The 25,952-nt window shown below is 37.5% G+C and overlaps 1 protein-coding gene and 1 long non-coding RNA gene across 6 annotated transcripts in view; one reads left to right on the forward strand and one right to left on the reverse strand.

The window, feature by feature from the left end:
- LOC108503342 overlaps positions 1-18,748 on the reverse strand; it is a 174,130-nt gene extending 155,382 nt beyond the window's left edge. For all 4 annotated transcript variants that reach the window (XR_001876806.1, XR_001876804.1, XR_001876807.1 and 1 more), the window contains exons 1-2: positions 18,306-18,748; positions 14,015-14,157 (exon numbers count right to left, since the gene is read on the reverse strand). This is a non-coding gene — a long non-coding RNA (uncharacterized LOC108503342). The remainder of the gene's footprint in view (positions 1-14,014; positions 14,158-18,305) is intronic.
- Positions 18,749-19,099: 351 nt separating this feature from the next.
- Positions 19,100-25,952, forward strand: part of OLFM3 (olfactomedin 3) — a 52,554-nt gene continuing 45,701 nt past the window's right edge. The window contains exon 1 of one of the 2 annotated variants that reach the window (XM_017827261.1): positions 19,100-19,395. In XM_017827261.1, the coding sequence (XP_017682750.1) occupies positions 19,327-19,395 (69 nt within the window). In that variant the 5' untranslated portion in view covers positions 19,100-19,326. The remainder of the gene's footprint in view (positions 19,396-25,952) is intronic. The other variant, XM_017827262.1, reaches the window with a different exon arrangement.

The following is a 25,952-nucleotide window of genomic DNA, read 5'->3' on the forward strand; positions in this document are numbered from 1 at the left end:
TTATTACAATTCTTATCTGATAGCTATTTTCAATACTCCCTATAGCCAATACTAGATGGTGGAGGTAGTATAAGCAGCATGTAAGCGCAGCAAGTGAAGTGTATGTGAGAGAAAAGAAGCATGGACACACAAATTTATCACATGGCTTCTTCTCTGAAAAGGGCCAGTCCAAAAGTGCGCTTTCCCATAATCTAGTATTTCTTTATTTCATAAATGGTAACAGGAGAGTATGTGGAAAGATCTGCATTCAGAGTCAGTTCCAGTCCAATTAACAATAAAACAATATTGTAAAGCAATGTATAGTCCTGACATATGTAAAACCCTACCCTATGTGCTTAAAAAAGGGAAGGAATAAAATTGCTTCATCAAGCAGATAGATTCAAAAGCTTAAGAACTAGCTATTGGCAATCATTCCTGGATTTTCAAATAAAAGGTCAAATCTATATTTAGCCTTTCATCTTCTTCATAATATCTACCTTCTATGAATTCCAACCCTCCTTTAGTAAAACATAAAACTTGAAAGGTCTGGATTAATGTTAGTACCACAACACTCCAATTTTCCAGAAAATGTATAAATTATAACAAGCAGCCATAGAATATTGCTACTAGTTCTCTAGGGAGGCAAAACCAGGGTGCCCTGTTCCTGCTTTCACTAATATCCTTCAGAAGCTCCATTTGCATGGTATTTGCCAACTTCAGAGTCAAAGGTATTTGGGGTTCATCTCTGTATTAGATTAGAAATTTTCCTCATCATCCTACACATCCTACAGTGAAGTATGAGTACATTTAGCAGTTTTTAATTAATCTATTGCATTTTGGAGATACCTACAAGGCTAATTTAGTATCCACATTGTCTTCATGTAGTACATTACAGTTACAACCTTTGATTTTTACAACAGTACTGGAGTTTTCATAAGCAGCTGAAGAAGATGGAGGCTTTAGTCAGGAATTACTTGGATTGTATCTCAGATGCATTTTCATAAGAATTAAACAGAAGTTCATTAATGAAAAGTAAAACTGTACTTAACATTACCAGAAAAACAATACATTAATTCATATGAGATCTCAGCATTTAATGGTGTATTCCATCAGTGGATGCTCAGGGAGGTATCCAGGGGACAGTTACGTTGCCTAATTTTACATACTTAAATTAGGTACACTGTTTAGCAGGCCAGCTATCCAATACAAAAAGGCTCCCACAGAGGACTATACCAAAAAAATACAAAAAAATCAGACCGGCACAGATTGTTATTCCTTATGCTGATTTCCACAAGTTTGCCTTTAGTACACCTCAACTTCTGGTTACTCACTACAGAGGCTCTAAATATCCATGCAGGTGTCTGTATTCCTTAAAGTGATGTTCCACCATACTGCTCACTGAAGTCCTGGGCAGTTTCCTCTTCCTATCAGTAGGGTTTCTTTCTGATCTATCAGCCACTGTACAGCTGGTCTGCTTGAAGTCTGAGTAGCAACTGATACTGCCTTAAGCATGGGTCATGAACAGAAAGCAGTGCTAGGAGGCCTACTGTGTGAGCTGCTACTAGGGAAACAATTACCAGAACTAATAATGATTGGCCCTTGGGGCATGTATAGCTAAAAATCAACTGTAATGGCAGCTCAGGTATCTTTTATAGCTAGATTGTCTAATCTGCTGCAAGATACTGGATGTCTAAATTTCGATCAAGGGAATAAACTTTGAATATATATGTCAGATGATGTGAATACCTTTTTCTCACCCTTGGCAAAAATAAGAATGTTGTTATTGTTGGAGGATTCTTACAAGAACTCATAAAATAAAAATTTTTCACTACAGAGGGACAAGATCTCTTCTCCGTGGCTTCCTTCTTCTGTCATGAACATCAAGCATTTCAGAGTCATTGTAAGAACCAAGGATACTCTGTAGAAAAGGCAGCTACAGTGTTACTGACACCATTTCCCTCACTCAGTCCCTCTTCATCCTTTCAGAGACTCCTCTTAATTCCTTTTTTTTTAATAGCAGAGGCATTTTTGTGACTGTTGGTGGAACAATTGTTTCAGGAAGAACATTTGAACTTAGAAAGCCATCCTTTCTTTTAAAAAGGAGGCAGCTGGTACACTGTAACTACGCAACTAAGAATGCATGAACGTTAATTTCAATGATTCCATAATTTTAGGTAACATAAAACATACTGCTTTAAAGCAGACTGTCACTGTAATCTTTTCCTTATCTCAGCCTAAAAATATACTACCTGAATCACTTCTGTTTATTCTTTACTTTTGCATTTTCATTGTGTGTATACTTATGAATGCTTGAGATAGAACATTTCCTTGCAGACAAGCAGAAGAACTGCATGGTTTTTTTCATAAAAGTATACTGAAAGCTCTTTCAAGCCTCTTAAAATTTTTCCTTAGAGCTGTCTTATGTCTGGACCTCCAATTACAACTGGTCTTGCATTTTGGGGAATAATTTTAATGATAATAAGCTTCTTTAATTTTTCTACCATGTTTCTTCTTTGCTTGGGAACTATTTTTTTCTGCACAAGAAGAGATATGGGGATGAAGGAAGCAACACGACTATATTTAGATAATTGTTTGTATAAGACACTGTTAATGTTTACAGAATTATGACAAGGGGACCTTTTGAATAATGAAGTTACTCAATTAAAAATAATTGAATGTGCCGGATTAGGAGGGTGTTGGGAAAAGACTGAAACAGTTACCTGGCAATTGATCAAGGAGCCTTGTCTCACAGAACAATACTAGCATAAAAATAGCTCATAAATCTGAAAAGCTGATTACTAAAACTGTTGTGGGAGCTTTATTTTTTAGAAGAATATTGAATTAATGAGAAATAATACAAAGGAGGAGTTTAATTATTCTGAATAGAATAATTTTCTACCCTAGCCTCTCAGGATGGGTATGATTATGTAGGTCACATATCTAAAATGACTTTTATGCATATTTCATTAAAAGCCACATCTTTTCATGGAGCATAGGAAGCAATAAGCCCTCTTCAGATAGTACTCTCTCTATAGTGCCTTTAAAGAAAGCTATTTCCTTCGTGGTTATGGAGCTATTAAAGATGAGCCGTCAATGAATACAAAACCAGGCGTATCTCTTTTCAGGTTATTGTTTTCTTACAACAATAAGTTGTTTTCTTTCCCACTCCCTCCAAACTCTCACATTTTTAATGTATAGGAATTAGAGAGCGGCCTGGATTCCTAGTCTGCTTGTACTTCTGGAAGGTTACTATCAAACTGACGATAATATTAGATAAGGATTTTCATGTTCATCCAAACAATAAGATTTTGATTCTGAGCTGATTTGTAAGAATTTTCAACAAAATTTTACAAATGCAAATGAAAATAAAGAATCCATTATGAAACTATCGATCAAATATACTGATTTCTTTTTTTTTAGTTGGCAACCACTTTTGCTTTTTCAGACAGGAAACATTTTTACATTCCATTTTAGTGGTTTTCTGCTTTAATTTTTAACTGGCTTACAGACTTTTTTTCAATGTAATAAAAAATTCCTCACTAGATTTACATGTGTCAATGCTTTCAGTGAAATGTGTGCGGTCTTTTAATCACTGCTGTCACCTTTTCTTAGCTTCAAGACTGAGATTTAGTGTATTCCACAAACTTAGAGGAAATAGTGGAAGTCTTTTGGTCCATTAAGCATCAGAAAGACTAATTACAATTTAAATGATCGTTTTTGCCTAATCTTATAAAGCTAATGTGCATAGCGCAGGATCAGAAGCTTGATAAGGTACTGCCATACACAATACTAAAACCTGGGTCTCTCAGCTCAGTGACTGAATGTGTATAAAGTTCTAGTTTATCCAACACATTCTACTGCTGAACTGAGCTGTACTTCAGTGCATTGTCTTCTGAACTGAAGGTTTACGTACTGACTTACACGCTACCACGTCCACTTAGAGCCCTAAGTAATTGCTTGTAATACTGTAGTTTAGGGGATATAAATTCCCAGGTACTCCTGCACTCCGGCCTTCATATACATTCACGTCTGGATATAAAGAACAATAAAGATAAAACTGTGTTCTTGTTAAATTATGAAGCCACAGCTTCTATCACATTTTGGTATATATCTTGGCTATGGTACTTCCGTGTCTGAAATGTTCAATGGAGCTTCAGAAGTATTCTTCCAAACTTCAAATAATATCAAAATTAATTCCAGGGTTTTTTTTTCACAGCTGACTTATTTCAGTCTTCAATGAGCACTACTTTAAACAAAGGGTAGTTGGAGTTAAATTGTTAACCAGACATGAGGGAAGACAGCATGCAAGAGAGATCATTTAGCTAAGCCAAAACATTATTAATTCAGCACTGCCTCATTTAGCACCAATCATGGTCTGGTCTCCATTGTTTCCCTTGGTGAGAGAATTGTCATCAGTCCCTTTACCTGCTGCTGACACTACACAGCCTTCCCTTGAAACTTTGTACCCAAGTCCTGTACTTAGCATCTTTTTAATGCCAGTGTGTTCTGGTGGCTTATTAAGGTTCCAGTTCCCTTCTGACCAAACTGTGTCAGCCATCTGCTTGTTACCTGATGAACTGTGGCATTCTAAACTACCTTCTCAACAGACAGGATAGTGCTTTGGTTGGTGTGAAGTTGCCAACCTGCACTAACCTGGAGATGAGGGGGAAGGCTTCCCATTCCCCAGTGAGACTAAAACACTTGAAGCTGTCAAAAAACCCAGACACACACTACAGCAAAAGGAGGAAGGTGGAAGTTGTACACTTACTGTGGGATAGAGCTCAAGCTAGGGTGTATACACAGGTTTTGTACACACTCCATCTTGTGTGCAGAAACTTAACTGTATATATCATCAATGTTATTCTGATTCTCCACACTACAAAATCCTGTCAACTCAGAGAAAACAGACTGAGAAAATGTTCCTTACCTACTCCTTGCATCAATGTCCTTTATAGTCTTCTTCCTACACCTACATACTAAAATCTTCAGCTATTTGAAACTGTAAGAGCTTCTCAGTTCCTCCTAAGGTTCCCAAGGAAGAGGTGATATCTTCCAAAGGAAGATATCCTCCCAGATATCTTTCCTTCCTCCCAGAAGAATACACAGGGCAAGATCTACACTTGGGTCTAATACAACCAAATAACACTGGATTCCCCACTTCTCCTGACCCATTTTTCCCCACAGGAATTCTTATGACTTAGCAGATCCCATACTAGCATATTCCTGCAGTGATTCCTATACAACACAGTTGGAACAGGTAAGAAATATGAACTGCTTCAGAGCTGCAAGTGATTCATGAGGTAAAGCTTGGCTGCCACAAGGCCATTCAATTGCTATAAGAGAGTGAAAAATTAGTTGGATTTTCACATTTGCAAACACAAAGACTCTAATGCTATATGCTTATACTTATGGATAGCTTTTGTGCTTAACTTTCCATTTTGCTTGTGATGCTGCTTTTTGCTTAGTTTTCATATGCTGCTGGTATTTAGGGTATTTAATCTGGCACAGAAATTACTCCTAGTCTGTACAAGACCATATGCCACACTTGGATAGTAGAGCAGATACAAATAAGGAGCTTTCATTTAATCTCTTATTTAATTTGCAATGATCTAGACCACTGTTATCTGAAGGAGTACCATACCAAAACCAATATATAAAATTAGAAAAACAGTGCTAGAGCACACCTGCTACATCAACCAGATTGTGCCTGACCTCACCCACATATAAATTGTGATGGAGCACAATGCAGATAGCTTATCACAGGGCTCATAGGAAATCAAGATTTTTCCAACAATTACTCCTCTGAAAGTAATTGAAAAAAAACAAAATGATATCCAGGATCTGTGCACTCCACTGTTTTTAACTAGCAGTAACAGTTACACTTAGCCTAAATGTTCCCAATATATTAGCTTGATAACTACTAGTCCAAGCCTAGGAGAGAAACTAAAGACAAAACTGCACTAGTTTTTATAAACACAATTAAAAATGGAAATAAAAAGTCATTCAGCTTGGCACCACAGGTAAAAAGTAAGAATGAAGAAAACTTTGCATTGGCCAAGTAGACACGGGTAGATTCCAGCCAGTTGTACTTATTCTTTGCTACACCCAACCGAGGTTTAGCTCATACATATTTTCTGATGCTACTCTATGCTAGCAATACAGCAGGTGTGAGTTCTTCAAGACATCTTTTCAAAGAGCTTTTGTACCCTAAGAGACAGTCTTCATTCAATTCTGACTATGACTCAGATGCTGAGATACGAGGGACAACAAAAACACCAGCAAAAATATTTTCAAGTATAAGGGATACATCATCATCATCAAAGCAATTAAAAAAAAAAAAGCCACAACCATATCCTAAGGGGTTGTTTTCTTCTGCTGAAAGTTAATGACATTAAATATTTCAAAGGCTCAGTGTTACTCACACAACAGATAGAGCTCTCTTAGCCATTTATGCGTGTTATATATGTCATTTACACTGAATGACAGTGACTTAAATGTCGGCATACAAGCAAACCAAGACTCTTGGGAACAGCATACTGCAAACTAATGATGACTGTCAAAAGGTTCCTAAATTTCAACTCAGTTCACCATCTGTAATTATTAAATGCCTTAGCTTTAAAAAGAACTATGTCTGTGCAAGAGGGTTGTATCCTTGCTGATTAGGAGTTGATTAGAAACATTACAAATACAGTGCTATGGGAGTTGGGTTTTCCTGCATTATCAGTTTTAGTTAGTTGAAACTCAAAAGGTATAACATAATTCAAAATAATACAAATCCATGTGCTTTTAGGATGTGCTTAAGGTTGGGGGTTTTTAGCGTGAGCAGGTAATAAGAAGTTACGAAAATTTAAGTAATTGGTTTGGGTTTGTTCCAGTTTCTGTATTGCTTTGTCACTCTAAATTTTTTGTTTTAGTCATTTTCCCTTCTTTTATACCTCTGTTCACAGTCTTCCCCTTCTTTTACCTTCATTCCCCTTCTACTGCTATGTGTATAATTAATAAATATCTGCAGTATAAACACTGTCTAAGATAGGACTCCAAACTTTTTTAAAAAATCTGTAAATGGCCAGGTCAGAAAATATCAAGACTAACAGAAAAGATTTCCTTCTAATTCATGTCCTCTTAATTACCAAACAACACTCTTTTTCCTCACAAATACTGAAAACTGTTTACCAGAAACAGGAAAACCGTTTTAGTTAGTCGTCTCTGTGTGTACATAAGTTATAAAAATTTTTTTTTAATACATGTAGAAACACTTTCATATGCAACCTTTCAACCAACCTAAGTATATATTATTCCGAAGACTACATTTTGAAGCTCTGAAAGACAAATAGGAAAATTTTATGTAAGTACTTCTAATATCTTCCTTAACTAGCCTGGAGAGCTGTGCCATCTTTACAAATCTTTGTTGACTTAGGTAAAGCTTCTTGAAAAATCATCTACTGTTTCCATCTGATTTTTGTGGCATATGAATGCCTTTGATCCTGCTTTGATCTTCTTGTTTCAGTCAGTCTCGCAGAATGGGAGAACCAAGTCAAATTAAAATCCTTAGCATGTTTTTAAAAGCTATAATTTAATACTTTGGAAAAAGCAAGACCACTAAAAATCTTTTAGCAAGATTTCTATAGAGCTTTGATCAAAAGAAGTAGTTTTTAATTTTTAGAGTAATGTCAATATATTTCAAAGAACTAATTTTCTCAATCTAGTTAGGCAACACATTTTCTCCATTTAAAAGGATGAACAATAAAATCAAGATCCTCTAGTTCAGTGGTTTTGAACAATCAAAATATGCAGAATGCCTGCTAATTTCATTTAGGCAAAGAATTAATTAGGAAATTACATTTCAGAACATAGTTAATCACATTCCTATAGAATCTAATAAGTGAGGAAATGTCAGTAGCAATGTCCATATGCTAGCCCAGTAAGTCTGCTCTTTCAGAGGTAATGTTACTCCTCTATCTGACACATAACTCAAAAACGTTTGAACTCAAGTGTTCATTACAGGTCTATAAAATAATATAATTTAGTACTATATCCTAATATATTTTGTTACAGACCCATATAGTATACATACAGGTACTGATCAATTTGAAAACTGGTACATTCCAGATATTCCTTTTCCAAGCATTTGCACACAGAAAGAGGATTATTTAACAACAAACTATCAAACCAATGTCATGGACTCCAACTGAAGATTTTCCTATCTGAAGATTGCATAATAAAAGATAGGAATGCTTCTCATTCCAAGTATGCTCACCCTGTTCAAGGACTTCTCAATACCAAATGCGTGAGAGATTTCTTTGGCCCGTGACTGGTTCAGAAGCAAAGATATGCTGCTCACCCAGCTAGCAAATCACACAGAACAGTCAAATCTAACATCTGTTCTCTGCAGGCAATGCTCATGCAGGGCTGTCCTCTGTACCACCACTACTAACACTTTTTTTCACCAAATTCTAGTATTAATTTCTTTGACACATCTCCTCTCCTTTGACACATCCTCCTTATATTTGGATAAAATTAGCCAATATTAAATTTCAAGAAAAAAGGAGGAAGATGAAGGAGGGAGCAAACACATTGTTTGCTTTTTTCACTTGGTAGAAGACAGATCAAAAAAACCAAGCTAGTCAACCCAAACACTTTTCAACATAGTTCATCCCTTGTTGGTCTGTTACTGTGGAAACAGTTCTTCAAAAGTATCATTTTCTTTTTCCTCTTCTAGATAATTATTTTCAATTATTTAATATTCTCTTAAACTTAAGACTCGTACCTTAGCAACAGAAATCCCATGCATGTTCCTTGGCAGATGGAAACAGCACCTTCTCAACTAAATGATTCAGGTGTTCATCTCAACCCCCTGTCAGAAGTTTGTCTGGAGCCACTGTGTGTCTTCTCTGTGATTTCTAGCATGCAGTTATTAAATTAAACCAACAGATGCCCAAAGAAAATATTTTATTAACACAGTAAGGACTTCACTAACTTTCCAAATAACTAATTCACATAGAGAATTTGTAAGCCATTAAAAATTTATAGGCTGTTATCATGCTCTTCCTGGTTCACCTTGCAGTTCTGCCCACTCAGAAATTATGCCTAGCTGCATTAAAGCTGCACAAAAACTGACTACAGTAATTTGGACAGTTTTGAGCATTTCTATAAGATAAACTGAATTTCCACAGTTATGGATTTACATGCAAAATATTCAGTAGTATTGCCCTAGACAGTGCCAATAATCCCTAATTTAATTGTAAGCATCTCAGCACAGCTGAGTGACAGCTATAATGGAATCAAACTGAAAGCTTACAGTGGCCCAAACTGTTGGTTTTCTTGGCTGAATGAATTAACCAAAACTAACGCTTAAAGTCTTTCTATGAAAAGACTTTAAAGACTTCCTAGTCTACAGGTAATTATTTTTCTTTCTTCATCTCATTCTTGCAAACACACTGCACTTTGTAACAAGCTCAAACATAAAAAAGCAAATGTTTGCCTTTAAACACAAACAGAAGAAAAATAGATGTTATTATGTTAATAAAGCTTTCCTGTCTCCCCAGTCTCGCTCAATCAGTTAAGAAACTAATATACTTGTACAAAAAAAGGAATACTGATTCATGCATTGTATTCCCTAAATCCTGTCAAACATATTACAATAGTTTGTTCTTGACTTTTACAGAAGATCCAGCTGACTAACAGTCCATATTCACTGCAGAAATCAAATACTCGAGAAAAAGAAACACTATACCCTATATTATAGGAGTTGAATTCTCAAAGGATAGGTGTAGAAGGGAAGTCTCCACAATATGAAACACAGAATGTTAACACAATGTGATTTCTTTATGACTCTGCTGGTTTTACTGGAAACCTAGCTGAAGTTTATGCACATCCCTGTATCCCCATATAAAATTTCCAGTCTCCTCTCCATTACAGAAGTGTAAGGTCTAAAACAGTTCCGTTATACCGATTTTACCAAACTGGCAAACATTTTAATAAGACATCAAATAAAGCTTCAGAATAAAAAAGAAATCATAAAATAAAGCCTTACAATATTTGTATTTGCTGACAGTAATGTTCACAAAAATACGGCTGAAGAAATTCTCCTGCATTTTATTTGAATGGCCTGTACATCTGCTAGAGCCAACCTAAGCATTAGATTGTCTGCTAGAGAAGGAGAGATGTGAATCAATGGGCAAATTACTTGAGCCACTGCACTGCCAAACTGGAACCAAGAGTGACCAAGTGGGAAAGTACATTATAGTTACAAATATCTTCTGCATCCATTTTTAACACAAAAAATCTGCAACCAAAGATGGTTAGTTTAGAACTTTGTTCTGAGAGTTGGGAAGAGGAAAAAAAAAAATTAAGATCTACAAACACAATTCATTTGAAATACAACAAATGCCACCACTTCACACTAATGGAAATACAGACAGGCAACATTCCTATTAACTTCACTGGCTGATATCCCTACAACCTTTATCCATGTTTATAACTATGCATATAAATCTCTCCAGGATCAGGAACTTAAGCTGCTTCAGAAAGTGCTTAAATTGCAATGAATAATTTTTTCATTAAATCAGTGACCAAAAATAGCATGTTCTTTTATTGCCAATTATCTGTAACTAGATAAAAATATCTACTCGTTGGGAAATTTTCACGCAGTTTTCTGAACAAATTTTAGAAGGTATCTTGTGAGGTACACAGTAGTTGGTATTACCCAGTAATATGCACCCATAACTTAATAGTAGTCTGTGTGATTGATTTTTTTTTAGGTCACATGACAATGATCCTTTTTTGTTAGATGAATCTAATGTTTCATTGACCTTTTTAAATAAATGTAAGACAGTGAGATACCAATTTATCTTCATATCTACACAAATACCATCAACAGGCCTTAAAATTCAGTTCCTACAAACTCACAAAAACAGAGGAAATGCTGCTCGAACAGTTAAAAAAGAATATTTCCAATATTCATCAATAATCAAAAATCTATAGCATTTTTCACCATAAGAGTTCACTTTAAGAGTCCTGGACAAAATTCAGCATAGCTGAAAAATTCAGATAGCATTCTAGATTTCTGTATTCCGTACCCCTTTCTTCCTGTTTCTGCAAGTCTGATAAGAACACTACAACGAAAAACACCACCCTTGCAATATTCTGTGTAGATTGAAAAAAACAAGTTTTTTTTCTACCTGACATGGCAATTTGTATGCCTTCATTGCTCATATTCAGGAGTTTATAATATGTCATCTACACCACATTTGATCTGCTATTAGAAACAAAACTGGCCACATTCAAATGACATCAGAATTGATATTGAACAATCACATGAAAACATTTGCTTGGTCATGTCTTTTTTCCTTTTTTTTTTTTACTATCTGCATAACCTTTCATAGCCTAATCCCAGGCCCTGATCCTGGTACCACTCAGATATGCATGTGTGGAAATGTTAAATTGGTATTTTAATGTTTTAAACACTGGGGTCCTCAATTGTACTCTGCTGGTTTTATATGCTTTCCTTCTTTGAACACAGTTGTATTCTAGGGAGAAAATTATATAATTCCACAATTAATTCCTACCTGCTGTGACAGTGTGCCCTCAGGGTAAATATGATTTTTCATATTAACACACTGAAAGCTTCCACTGTGATTGACCTTAAAGACACTGACAAATTAATTACTCTGCTCATCAATATGGTATGGCAGCTAAAAGATTTGAGCAGATACTCAGCCAGTCAACATGCATGCTGCCATCTGCTGAGTATGACAGCAAGGGATTTGTACCACTCTCTGAAAGAAAAGCTGTGCTGCCTTCCAAAAAATATGTTACCAAACCCCTCATTCACAAGTCAAATAAAGACTGTTCACATTCTGTAAGAGAATGAGTAGTATCTCATGGATTTTTTCATCCTCAGGTTTAAAACTAAAAAGGAGACTATCTCAGAGAACTCATTAAAGCTTTGGTTTTGAGTCCACTGCCTAACAGCTGAAGCTAGGTTCTACCCAAAAAGATCATTAGATTTACATGAACACTCATGCAGTTCAAATGTGAGCAAGGAAGTTCACAGCTTATTTATTTCACTGTCAACCCTCAGTATTACTCTGATTTAAAGACATCTCCTCTGGCTTGAGACAAAAAAAAATGGTAATAATGTATAAGCTGAAGTTCCTGCAAAACAATGGTCAGGGCATAGCACAGAGAAGTGACCTTTTAAAAAAATTAATTATGAAAAAGTTTGATATCATTCACACAAACACTACAGCTAGCTTCTGGAAAAAGGCAGAGGTCTACCAAAACCACCTAATTTCTTTTCTTTCTGATTTTCAATAAAACTCCATCAGATTGGAAAATAGAGTAATTTCTACACTACTGTTCCTGTAATTAAAATTTGTATCAAACTGGTCTACATAGCAATATATATATATATGCACATAAACCCATATAATATACATCACATTGGTCAAAAAATACACACTGATGGGAAATACAGAACCTCCATTTTCTCAGATATGTTGAGGGATAAGGTGGGTTGCTCCAAGTCCTGCCCACAGCTAAAGAGACAAGCCAGTAGTGCACATCACCACCATTTATACTGTTACAGGATAACAGGACAATTCAGGCTGGAAGAGACCTCAGGAGGTCTCCAGTCCAAACTGCTGCTCAAAGCTTGGTCAGCTGTGAAGTCAGACTTGGTTACTCAGAGTTTTATTCAATCTGGTCCAGAAAACCTCCAAGGATGCAGACGGTGCTGCCTTGGCTGGGCAACCTGTTACACTACTTGACTGTCCTAATAGGGAAAAAGGGTTTTCTTAGGTCTTAAAAATGTGTGGTATTTATAGTTTTCATGCTTCCTGAATGTCAGATATTGTAGCTATGATTCACTTTTTAGACACTCTAGTTATAAATGAGGGATAGCCTTCCAAAAGATCAACAAAATTACTGGAATGTAAAGCAGAGTATGAGAGAAAACAAGCCATTTTGCTCCAGAACACAGCTTTATTACAATTATGGATGATTTAATCCAGTTATTCCCTCTACAATTTACAAAGGGGCTGATATCCTACAGAAAATTGAAGAAAACCTTTATAAACTCTCTTCTCTAAAGAAGAGACCCTGTATTTTGACCAAGTATTACAGCCAAAGCTATGAATGAGTGGAATTATTTCATCTGTCTCTTTGTTGATGTTTTGCAACAGGATAGGAGTAAAATCAAAACAATACTAGAGCCCACTCTCAAGCATTTGGGGTAACACTGGGCAAATGGAATAGGATAAAAAATGGATAATATGTTGGACATGCAAGTTAGAGACTCCCAAATTTGATATTGTAATGAGAAAATAGAAAACAAATGACACTGTACAAGGTGGAATGCAGAAGTAGCTGAGCTGTTAAGGGCAGCCAGAGTAACTCTTAGTCAGCACACTTGTACTGCTTTGAGACCTGGGTGGAGCTATTTTGGAGGTCTTGTCACTCATGATAATCAGTGCATAACCCGAATAATCTTCTCAGAGATTAAGAAGAGCAGATACCACACCTGATAATTGCCAAGAGACCTATCAATTTACTTTTTAGAAACACTTTAGAACATAATAAATACTGTATGCAGTAAATCAAAACACCTTCTTAAAACATTTCTCTTCCTAACATTTACCTTTTAAAAAGCTTCCTCCCTGCTTGACCTGATCTCAGAGAGCATTCCAACAAACTTCTTTCACAGCTATGAACCTACATCAGTATTTAAAATGTAATCCTAAAGAAGCACCTGGAGAATTCCAGTAAGCATCATCCTAAACAATTACTTTTTCAGATAAGTTATATTCTAACATCCAGCTGGAATTAAAATATCAAATATGTGTCAATTTATAAAAAAATATCCTAACAGTGCCTGCATTTATGTCATGAGGTGTAACAAGCCCTTGGCTATATGAGACAGAACTATGAATATTGCAATAGTACCACAAATAGCACCACATTGCCAGGTTCTTTTAAAAATTGAAACTTATTAAAAATCAAAGCAATTAACTACTGTATTACAGAAAACACCCACCTCTTAAACTCATTTGTCTTTGTGACAAGCTCTTATGCAAACTTTTCTTTCTTCATTCCAGCAGAAATTTCTGCACAGAAGACAGAGAAACAGTGATTCTTCATTTGGGGAAAAATATCAGGTGTGATGGTAACATTCAAAACCTTAAAATGGAACAGAACATAAAATCCATCAGAATGTTAGCACCATCACTTACAATCACGACCTAATCTTTCTTCTAATACCTGTGACCTTAACTGATTATGACAAAGACTGGTATTGCAATTGAGCTTTTAGCAATGATGCCTTATTATTTTATTATTTTGAGACCCAGTCCTGCAAGATGCTGAGCCCTGAGAACTCACCAATGATCAGTAGCTGAGGATACCCTGGTCCTTTCAATTCCCATAAGCATCATATTGTTACACTGGAATATTGCAAGCAGCCTCTTTACTTTGACATTTTGGTCAATATTCATATATATGCTATCAGACACAAACTAGTTTTGCCTGCATATAAATGTTTAGAAAATTACTATCAAAGTAAATTCGTACATTTATCATCATACAGCATATTGCTCTTTGTTGCTTCTGCAGTATGTATTTGCAAAGCACATTAAAAATACATAAATTAGAAGAAATATTTAATATTAAACACTCTACAGATTCCTAAGATTTACCTGAGGATGTAATCCGCTACTTAGCCCAACTTCAACTGTGACTTGACAGGCTGCAAATTATGTATTTTAAGAGGCAATAGTCTATTTTAAATATTGCCAACCGAGTATTTTACTGTTTAAAAATCATATTATTCATACTGAGAAATCATACCTTCTTGATTTTAAAAATCTGTCAGACAACCCCAATTTCTATCAAACAGTTGACTAGATTTTATTATCTGTACTAGAATTCTGAAATAAAGCATATTTCAACCTTAATTCTCCAAGTTTCATTTATTCTATGTGATCGTGCAATTTTAAGAACACCAGGAAGTTCATCAAGAATAAACTTACTTTCTTTTCAATCTTGCAGAAGAGAATCTTAATCCTTAAGTTTTATGATATTTAAAATTATAAAAGTCTCACATAACCAAAAATACACTCCAAGGCTACCCTGCTGGGTTTGTGCTGTAATGTACTGCCCAGATTGGCAGTGGAAAATACAGAAAGTTTGTGAGCAGAGTTCCATAATCTTCTATGAAAAGCGTCCTTGGTTAACAAGCATTATTTATAGATGCTGTCACTTTTACAAAGTGACATTCCTACATTTCACACTGATGTAATCTTTAATTATGTTTTCCCATTTCTATTTAGACAGTGATTTAAATATAAATATAACTGAATGTAAATCTGAAAATACTATAGCTATATTATGCGCTAAAAATTACGTTAGCACCTAAAAGGCCAAAAGTAGTCCTGAACTTTGTCCCACATGAGCAATATTCCTGTATTTCATTAAACATCTACACACCCTTCAAATGGCTAAATTAAATTAATTAGTATTTTACTGATTTTTCTATTCATCTGGTTTAACAACACTAGAAGTGTTTTGTTTCTCTCATGTTCTTTACAAATGTAATCAAATGCAACAGATATCATAAAAGTTAGCTTCTGTATCACTGACAGTTTAATTTTGGTTCTATCTTTTCCTCTCTCTTTAGTCTCAATGAGACATCAAAATCTTTTCTGTAATGAAAGATGCATTTATCTCCCTCAAGGACATTTCAGCTCTGTAAATGTCAGCAAGGGTCTTTCTCTCTTTCCAATTCCCTAAACTTTTCATTCTGATAATCAGGAGAATGCCTAGAATTCCAAATCTGGACCACTCTCCTAACTTAGTAGAAAATTCAGCACCCATGAAATATTAAGTGTAAGTATAAGACTGATTTCATGAAAAGTTTTCTTGTCTAGAAAAAATACTTGATAGCACCGCAATTAAAAAGTTTTCACATGTCACCTGCTATAAATAAAGATTATCTTTCTACAGATCCATATGTATGTTGTCCTTTTTCATAACTCTCATCAGTATTTTCAAGCTGTCAAACTCAGATTGCAAAACTTTGAACTTATTTATATATAATGTGGTACCTACATCCAATTGATCAACTTCTGTGTACCCAAGTGAACAAGTATCTGTCTTATTCCAAGTGCCAGCAATACATCTTGCAATACGGCGTGAAAAAATATAGTTTTAACTTCAGCCACACACTGAGAATACCCTTCACTATCTAGACAAGCCGTGCCACCACTTTGCTAATACTCTGTCACTGATGCCTGCAGGAAAGATTTTGATATCCCTTCTCTTTTCTATCACAACCAAGTATTTACCCTGACTGCAGCCATCTCCATACAAAGAATTCAAGAAGAAATGCAACTCACATAGAATTTCATAGGTTTTAAGGATGATTAAAAGCTTTGTTAGAGAGAGATCTTCACAATCAGGTATTTCCTTGCAACTTCAGGGCATACAGCAGAAACAAAAACTTCTCATGAGGACTTGAATTTCTTTTTATTTTTTCAGATACACTTTAACAAACACAATTATTTCAGATACTAATTGCTAGGGATTCTCAGCAGTCTTCAGATAGTCTTTTCTGGCAAAGAAAATATTACTTGTCAGGTTGCTAGAGGGGGAAGGAATAAATCTATAACGTATTTTTGTTTTCTTCTTGATAGATTGTTAAAATAAAGTAGAAAATAATTAGGTCATTTTATGCTATCCTTTTGAAATATATTTTGGTACCTTTTCATATATCAAACAAATTATTAATTTGTAACACATAAAAGTATCTGATGAGTTCAGGAGATCTGAAGGCTCATGTTTTTAGGGGCCTGGGGAATCACTGGTTTTATTTTTAACTGTACTCTTCATATTTCACTGATTTCAAAGACAAATATTCCAAGCAGCATCAGGAAGTGGAAAAACATACTGCATCACTGAAGCTCCTCAAAAAGTTTGCATTCTATATTTAATTTAATGTTTCATACACACGTACCTATGGCAGACAGGAAAAAAGAAGGGAAAAAAAGCGTGGAGAAAATAAAGGTAAGGAAAGTTAGAGAACTAGTCACTGAGGGGCTCTAGAAAAGATCTAAATGCCATCAATCCTGCCTTTGTGCCGTTAGAATCTGTGTTCTTTTTTCACAGGAAATTGTTTCTTGTGAAAACACCATTCACTTTGGGGAACTTGAAGCTTTCAGTGCTTTGGTATCCTTACTTTATTTAATATTGAATCCACATGAATACATGCAGCTTTTTTTTTTTAGTGTTATTTCATGGAAAATTGAACTTTTACATGTTTTCTACAGAAAAAAATTACTAACTAATCTCCTTTCTGTATCTTTGATATTTTCTTTGTAGAAGCCAATTCAATAGAGTCTGTATCAGAGGGGATTCTCTTTCAGTTGTTGATCCTGAAATGTCAATGCAAGCTTATTGATAAATTCTATAATTTCCTTTCCGTGTCATAAAGAACAATACTTTGTAGATCTACCTTCCACGGAAATGAAAGACTGTATCTTTGTAAAAGATACTGATGACCAAAAGGGGACGTCTAAGGTATCTTAGCATAAAATATAAATTTTAATCCACTCACAAAAGCAAATCTAGTTATTTTAATCTAAGAAGAAATTCAAATATATGATAAAACACTGTAAGAAAAAATCAGCAATTTTGATCTGGGAACACTATGCCAAGAACATGCAATGTTTTCAGATAGCCTGAAAGCAGAACAGTTTCTGCTCCATTTGTCTTTCAGCAGTGGTCTTAGCTCTTTAAGTCAAAAGAAACCAATCTTATAGACCCAGAGACAGTGAGAAAACCATGCCCTGTCCACACTTATCCTAGTAAGACATTCAATGAAAACACTCTCTCAAGACTGGGGTTTGGTTTGGTTGTGTTTGAGGGTTGTTTCCTCACACGTTTTGCTTTTTAAGGATACCTTTAGCTCATTTTTCTCTTTGTTAACATTACATAGCACCTAAAAAAAAAGCACAAGTGTGTTGGCCTTTCTGTGCTAGCTGCTGAAAAAGCATATAACCTAGACCCCAGAGAATCTAGTTAAGACCAAAAAATCGCTAACTGAAAAGCTGAAAATCACTTTTATATTAATCCTGGCTATGCCATAAGCAAGATTACCCTGCCCATAGATCTTGAGCTTGAGTCTTCTAAGGGAAAAATAACTGAAACATTAACATAGTTTGCCCGTGTTAACACATTAGTTCTGTTATTTTCACTTGGGCCATACTCAGCTGTGCTGAATGTGCGTCCCTGAGGCAGCCAAGTCACACTCCTGCCTGTACTGGGGAACTGACCTGCACAGGCAGAGAGGAGCTCACCCCAAGCCTCGGCTGGCAAAGCAGCGTTGTCTGACTGCAAAGGTGCTGGCTGATCTAGAGAAAAGGAAACTTGATTGCATGTTACATGTCCTTGGGAAGGCTTTCAAAGGACCTCCACCAGCCTGCATCTACGCAGGCTTTCCCACCTCCAAACCAAGGAGACATGCTGGTCCCTTGCTGGCCCACGGTCCAGCTAGGGAGCAGAGAGCTGGCTCTCCCCTCACCAGGGCTCAGTCAAGCCCTGACTTAACTTTCTAGGTGGGGGAGCGAGCCGGCGGGATCCCCCTGAGGAAAGCCCTCTCCCCGAGGCTCCCCCCCTCAGCCCACACTCGCCCCTTCCCGCTGCCACGGTGCCAGGTGCTCCTTTCCGAGAGCCGCCCCTGCCCGCCCGCAGCCAGCGCAGAGCGGTGTGGGCCGCACGCTGTGCCCTCCACAGAGGGACGAGCCCCGCCGGCCACTGCAGGGGGGACAACCCGGGTGTGGGGGGCCGGAGAGCCGCCCCCTTGCACGGGGCACCCCGCGCTCCTGCAGCCCGACCGCGCTTCTGCCCAGCCCGCGGCTGCCGCTGCCCTGAGCCCCCAGCCCGGCCCAGCCCAGCCCAGCCCGGCCACCGCCGCATCCCCGGCGCCCCCCGCCCGGTCCCTCCCGGCGGCGCTGATGTCACATCCGCCACCCGTGTCCGTCCAGCCGCGCTGGCTCCGCCGTCTCCCGGGTCCAAAGTTTGGCGGTGGGCTGGCCGGGGGCGGAGGGGAGGGGCGGGGGTGGGACGGGGCCGCGGAGCCGCTCTGGCAGCTCGGGCAGTGCCGGCCTCGCCCGCCCTCCCCGCGCCGAGGCTGCCCGCGGAATGAGCGTTCCCCGGGCGGCTGCTGCTGCCGCTGCCGCCTCCAGTCGGGCTCGGGCGGGCGGGCAGGGAGCGCGGCTGCCGGCGCGGTCGCTGCAGCGGGAGCGGAGTGAATGACCGAGAGGAGCGGCGCGGAGAGGCAGCCCCGGGATCAGGATGCGGGCGGCCGCCAGCATCCTCAACCTCCTGCTGCTGTCCTTGCTGGCCGGCCTCGATCCCTCCAAGGTAGGAGCCGGCCGGGCGGCAAGTTCTCCCGCAGCGGCGGAGCCGACCCGCACACGGCGTATGCGGTAGCGGGCGATGCGCTGGGCGGCCCCGGGGAGAGGCGGGTGCGTGTCCTTGGCCGTCCGAGGGGCCAGGCGGGAGAGCTCGTGGCGGGAATGGCTGTCCCCAGCCCCGGGATTCCCGGCCCGAGGCGGGACAGCCGCCCGCGGTCAGGGGGCTGCGGGCGCGATGCGGCGGCGCCCACGGCCCCGGTCCCGGAGCGCAGAGCGGGCACCCCCCGCACCTGCCCGCGACCCCCGCACCGCCACACGCAGGAGCTGCACCCGCCGCAGGGCGGGCTGGGCGGGCTCCCCCCTGCCCGAGGCCGGCAGCTGTCCAAGGCCGGCAGCTGCACAGCCGGAACGAGCGGCGATCCGTCCCACCCAAGGCACGGAGGCGTTTATCGTGCTGGGTGACTGCAGCAGTGCCGGGGAGGCGGCGAGGCGCTGGGAGCAGAGATCGACAGCCTCCGAAAGGAAATAAATTTGTTTAGAGTGGAACCGGAGGCATCACGTGAAGACACTGAATTTGGTACTATAGCCACGCTCGGGGCTGCTGCAGAGTGCCGTTATTTTCAACTGTGTTCAGGTCACCAAAAGATCACATCTGAAACTGAAGTACTGATAAAAGCAGTATGATATGTTTTAGCCATGCAACCTGGTTTATGACGGAGATTTTAGATTAAGTCATTTAAAAAATCGGAATTGCACTATACCACTTAAGAGCAATAATGACTGAAAGCCCCTAGGTCTGCAGCTGTCTGTAGAGCTGTATTTTATAGATGTAGAACTTGTCTCATTTGCCTTTTTGTGATGTGCAGTCTTGTAACTGTGAACATTGAGAAAACATTCTTATAGTATTGCAGTCTTATTACCAGCAGCAGTCTGTACCGTGTTGACACAATTTATATTGTGTGTTGCTGAATGTCAATTTAACAATACCATTTAGGTACCAGACAACCACGTGAGGCAATGTTCAGCTCTTCTGGCAGGTTTTTCCTTTAAAATAAAGATATTAATCATATACAAGTATGCACTGAATTTCTAACAATATGGAAAAGATACTCCTCTTTAAAAACATAAAAACAGAACCTAAAAAGGAAGCCAGTAGAAAGCTGATTTACGCATGCAGTATTCTGACTGCTTTTCAATCAGTAAGATACAGTGACAACTTAAAAAAGCAGGAGGTGGTAGAGAATTAATAACATTATCTAAGAAATCAGTTATATCAATTCTATTTAATAGGAGCTATTTGAAAGCATCAGCTATTGCTGTGTCTGTAGAGAGTCATCAGGCAATGCACACACAGGAGTTTCACATCTGTGCAAAGAGCAGCACATGGTCACATTATAATTACAGGTTTCCACACACGCATTTTCTTTATTTTTCTGTCTTCTCTTACCCTTAGTGAGATCTATAAAGTTAAATACTTAGAGACACTGCATGAAAGCAGGAAAACCAAAATTTGTGTCACTCTGTCCCCAGAAGAGTAGAATCACTAGCGAAACAAACAGCTGATCGAATTATTCTTTTAGTTCAGGCTCTGAAATAACAGTGGGAAGAAATGTTCCATCTTATGTGTCTGTCACCATCCAGCACTGAAAACCAGGACGAGGCACTGGAATGAAGTGGCATAAATTAACTTTTGAAACTTTGCTTCCAGCCCTTTTTGCTTTGGCATACTGTGCAGAAGGCATGAAAATGGCCTTCTATTCATCACTCTGTGTGACATTTTCAGGGATATTAAAATGTTCTTTACTGGCTATTTTGACTTTGTCAAGGGTCAGGAATAAAAAAAGCTAAAAAGTCCCTAAGATTAGATTAAAATTAGAATTCTTAGTCAAAATCTGGCGTCTATCAGAGTTAAACTGGGTTTTCATAAGCAAAAAAAAGTGAAGTCAAATTCATGCTACACCACATTAAGCATAAAAAAGATGTCACATGGCACAGAATTAATGTTGTTGACTATGAACAATATATTTCATATTTCTATGAAAAATTATATCTGTAAAAATGTTTACAGGCTATTTTTAGCAAAAAAGTACAAGTTCTGACTGAACTCTCACTTTAGAAATGGAACTAGTACTCAATTATTTATCTTGCTTTATGCTAAATTGAAATAGAATAATTTTCTGCTCTGCAGGTTAGGAAGCAAATATATGATATAAAGCTAATTGTAGAAAACAAGGGGATGTTAAATTCCTTCTTTGTGCAGTATGCTCATGATTAGACAACTTTTTACATGCCCTTGACACTCACAAACTATTCAGCTTATGGAGATAAATCTCATCAGACATTTCAAGTATACACAATACCTTCCTATTGGCGTCCCACATAATTTTCAGGTAATAATTTATTTTACTGATCAATTATTTTAAAATAATGCCTGGGGGAATAAAAAAGCTCTAATTTAATACCAGGCCATCACTGACTCAAGACTGCTGTCTACAGGCACTCCTATTAGGACAGAGATGTTATGCTAAACTTACTCGGTTATTTACTAATAGTGAAGTGTTTAAGTATCGCCATCTTATGGTAAAATATGTAACAAAAATTTATATATAATTCTTCAGTCTCTGGAACATGAACATTTTCTTTCAACCACAGTAATTTATTGCCCATGCTTTTGAATTCTTTTTTTTTTTTGGCTAATAACCTTGGTATAGAATATTGACCCAGTGAGGAAATGTTTCTTTAACAAATTGAAGACAGCTCACTAACAATAAATTTAACACACTTAATGCTAATTACTGAGTATCAATTTAAGGTACTTATTAAATGTTGTATTTGTTAACTTTATTCTATTTTTTCTCTGTATTTACATAGAAAAATAAAAAAATATTGATGATATTTCATTAAAGGTCCATTTCCAGCAGAGTGATTAGACATTCAGCAGGAAGCCAGCTAAAGGGAAAGAACTTCAATATAAAGCCTTTCTTTTGTCTTACTCTTGAAAAAATTATCTTGAAAGAAGAAACTGTTCAAGATTAGGACATTTTTAAGAGTTACTGCTAGATGGCATATCTGTGCTGCTTTTCTATACCTGTAGTTTTCTGTAATGGCATTCACAGTATGTAATGTGGACTTCTTTTGTAAAGGTTGCTTTGCTGGCCATCATTTGATAATCACAGTAGTATAACCAAGCAAGCATTTTACAGTCAGGTAAAGCTGTTCCACATAGAAATCAAGTTCAGTGTGTTTCCAAGTCTAGATGGCATTTTTTAAGTTTAATTTTGAAAATTTAAATAGATCTGAAAAATCTGTTCATGTTTCAATGCAGTTAATGAACTTCAGGCCTTTAAATTTTATAATGGCTATATATCCTACATCTGTTTCATTTCCTTTATTTGAATTTTGCAAAAAATGTGTCAGAAGACAAGTGCCAAGTACAATCCCAAATGGAAGCTTAGTATCATTAGGGACAGTTACAGAAAGCAACTGTGATTTATGTTCCTTGCTCAGGATAACAGGATGTTTGGGGAATGTTAACACTAAAAAATAGAAGCAAATTTGAAAGCAGTCATCTATTTTTGCATGCTTAATTAAACTTTTCATTTTGATCTTTGGAATGGCTGTGTTTCTAGATTTTAAAAATTATGATTTTCCCACATAGTCACACTATACAAATAGCCACTAAAATCTTTCTTTTCCCTGCATTTCAAGAACTTTTCAGCAGGAAGAGTGCCCTGCTTTAGTGCTGCTTAGCAATGCAAATTAATTCATCTCTATTGCAAGATTTTATAAGAATACTATGTACAAAAAAAGGTTACCACGATATACTATTATTATTGGAAATATGACTCATGGGACTACAATACACCGCAACATTTAATGGAAATCCCATTACCTACTTGGAAATTAATTGACCCTGTTTCCTACAGTATTAGTAGTTAGTCAATATGGAAATCATACATAATTATTTAGCCTGCAAGATTTAAGAATGCTTTAAATCATTAATTGCTGAATGTGGTCAACTCTCACTTGGTGCCTGTTCTCCTATTTCTGTGCAACGTGATTCAGAAGCCATTGAAGAACATCCTATTACTATGAATATATCCTGGGTTTTCTCCCAGATGTCATTCCAGTTACGTTACTCTCTCTCTAGTAACTTCAGTCAATGTGTAAACACCAGACTGTTAACACTACTGGTTCTTCCTGCACTGATCAATCCAGTGCCTTCCGACCTTTCAGTCCTGGGAAAAAAAGGATGCTTCATATATTTTCTGTTCATCTACACTCAATGTCATACATCCACCATTATGTTATATAAAATCACAGAAAGGTATTCACTACATCATTTAAAGTAACATATATTAAGATATTGGAAGAGAATATGCAAAAACACGCACATGAATGACATCTGCACACGTGCTAACTCTCCTGGTGCTATCAGACATCACATGGTCTTTAAAGGCTTTTTAAAACTGTTGATGCTATGGAAAGAGTTTTTTTTTTCTCTGTTTAAAAACAGATTCCTCTTCTGCTTACTATTATGACTGCTACTCCTTTAAATACACTCAAAAAACAATTCTATGTGTTATACTAAATCTCAAAAAAAAATGTATATGTATGTATATATATATATGTGTATATACACAGACATATTCTTACAGGAAACAATCATTTTTCCATTAGATGCATATTGCCTTCAGGTAACCAGGCTTCCAACTTTCTTCTGTATTTGGCCAAGTCATAAGCCAGTGAAGGAATCAATTCACAAAATATGCAAGGAAGAAAAAGAAGCAGGAAAGGGACTGTCAGGACCAGGAAATGCAGTATTGCAGCTATTAAAACAACATTAAAACAGCAGCTCTAAAAATGGTGTTTGTGCTTGGCTAACGATTTACCACAGTTGTAAATTTCAAGTTAAAATACATGATGTTCATAAGGAACCTATGAAGACATGAACAGGGAGTCATCAGAGAGAGTCCAGTCTATTTTGGGCACTGAAGTCCCCTTTTTCAATACTGTAGTATGACAGAAATGCTTCAGGGCATCACTTAAGCATTCTTACTGAATCTTCACAGAAAACCAGTTAAAATTCAAAAGCCTTCTGTAAATCTTTGCAGCAGTAGTCTGGGAGAAGTCCTCTCAAGGACCGTCTTTCACAAGAGCAGCAGTCCATTGGTACTGCTTCACTCCACAAGGCAGTAGATTTCTTGTTTAAGATGAAACCTAGAGAAAGGTTTGTGTGCCTGGGTTTGAATACAGAATTGTTTTCATAGTAAGAATTCAGAAACAGTGGAAAACTTCTCTTACTTTCAGAATTTCAGAAATTTGTGGATTTACCTCAGATTTCCAGACCAGATCTATTATTCCCATGTTTTTAAACATGTTTTTAAACCAAGATGTGTGACCCAACCACATGGTTCTATCCACATTAACAAGTCCACCTAAGAACTTAGCCAGCAGAATTCTTAGTCCTCTAGGTCAGTAAAACACAGAAATACAGTAGCAATACATATTACTCTTAAAAGTACTTTGAAATGTATCTTGGAGACAACCTCCTATGTCACAGCATTACTTCCAAAAATCAGTGATACTTCACTGTAAGCATGAACTGCAGCTTCCAATTTTTTCATTAGTGACTCAAAAGCAACTGACTTTCCATCAGCAGCACAATTTACTAGAACACTTAAAACTATTTCAAAAACATTTCTATTGTCATTGTTTTAATTCCTGACATTAAGGAGCTTCTAAATCTAGATTTGGTTTTGTTTGAAATTGGAGAATTCATATTTCTGTCTTAAAGAAACACCATGACACCACATAACAAGGCCCTCTGTATGGATTAGCTTATCCCCATTCCATCCTGTTTGGAATAGGGCTAAAAGATTTTTCAGTAAATAGGGAAATAACCAATGTATCAGATAAAGAAAGTTAGTACCAGTTGTCTAGTGACATATGTGTTGTCTAAAACTAGATGATCTCTAGGGTTCCTCTTCACTGGACAGCTTCCAGAAATAGTTTTCTAAGAACTACCTTTTCCAACAACATGACTGATTCATATTAATTAATTGAATACACCAGACAATGTCCATGCTCAGGGAAGGAAACACAGAGCACACAATATTGGTGATACAGGCAGTTAACATCGAGAAGATAACTGTATTAATGGATAGAGGAGCACACACAATAATTTGCTTACTTGGAGTTTCATGGTGGTATCACACATAGCATATGCTTTTTTGTCATGCTGTCATCTGCTTCCTTTAGCTTCCAGACAGAGGTTTACTTCTCAGAAAGGCAAAAGGAACAACCAGGCATATTTTTCATAAGTCAGTAAACAATCATAAATTGGAACTTAAGTTATAGCCAAAGGCCTATTTAATACCAGACCTGTGGATATGGAATTTTGTAAATTCTCACCCAGCTGCTTCTATAGCTATGTCTCTTCACAAGAAAGAAAAACATTTTATGTAATTACTCATAAAATATGCACTCCTATTTATTTAAAACTTTTTCCTCGAGAGGAATTAGAGAAACTTTACTGTTCTGAGCTCTTCTGAGCCTTTCTCA

This window comes from Lepidothrix coronata, unplaced genomic scaffold, assembly GCF_001604755.1.
Source record: "Lepidothrix coronata isolate B3197 unplaced genomic scaffold, Lepidothrix_coronata-1.0 Scaffold136, whole genome shotgun sequence".
In the NCBI taxonomy this organism is placed as follows: domain Eukaryota; kingdom Metazoa; phylum Chordata; class Aves; order Passeriformes; family Pipridae; genus Lepidothrix; species Lepidothrix coronata.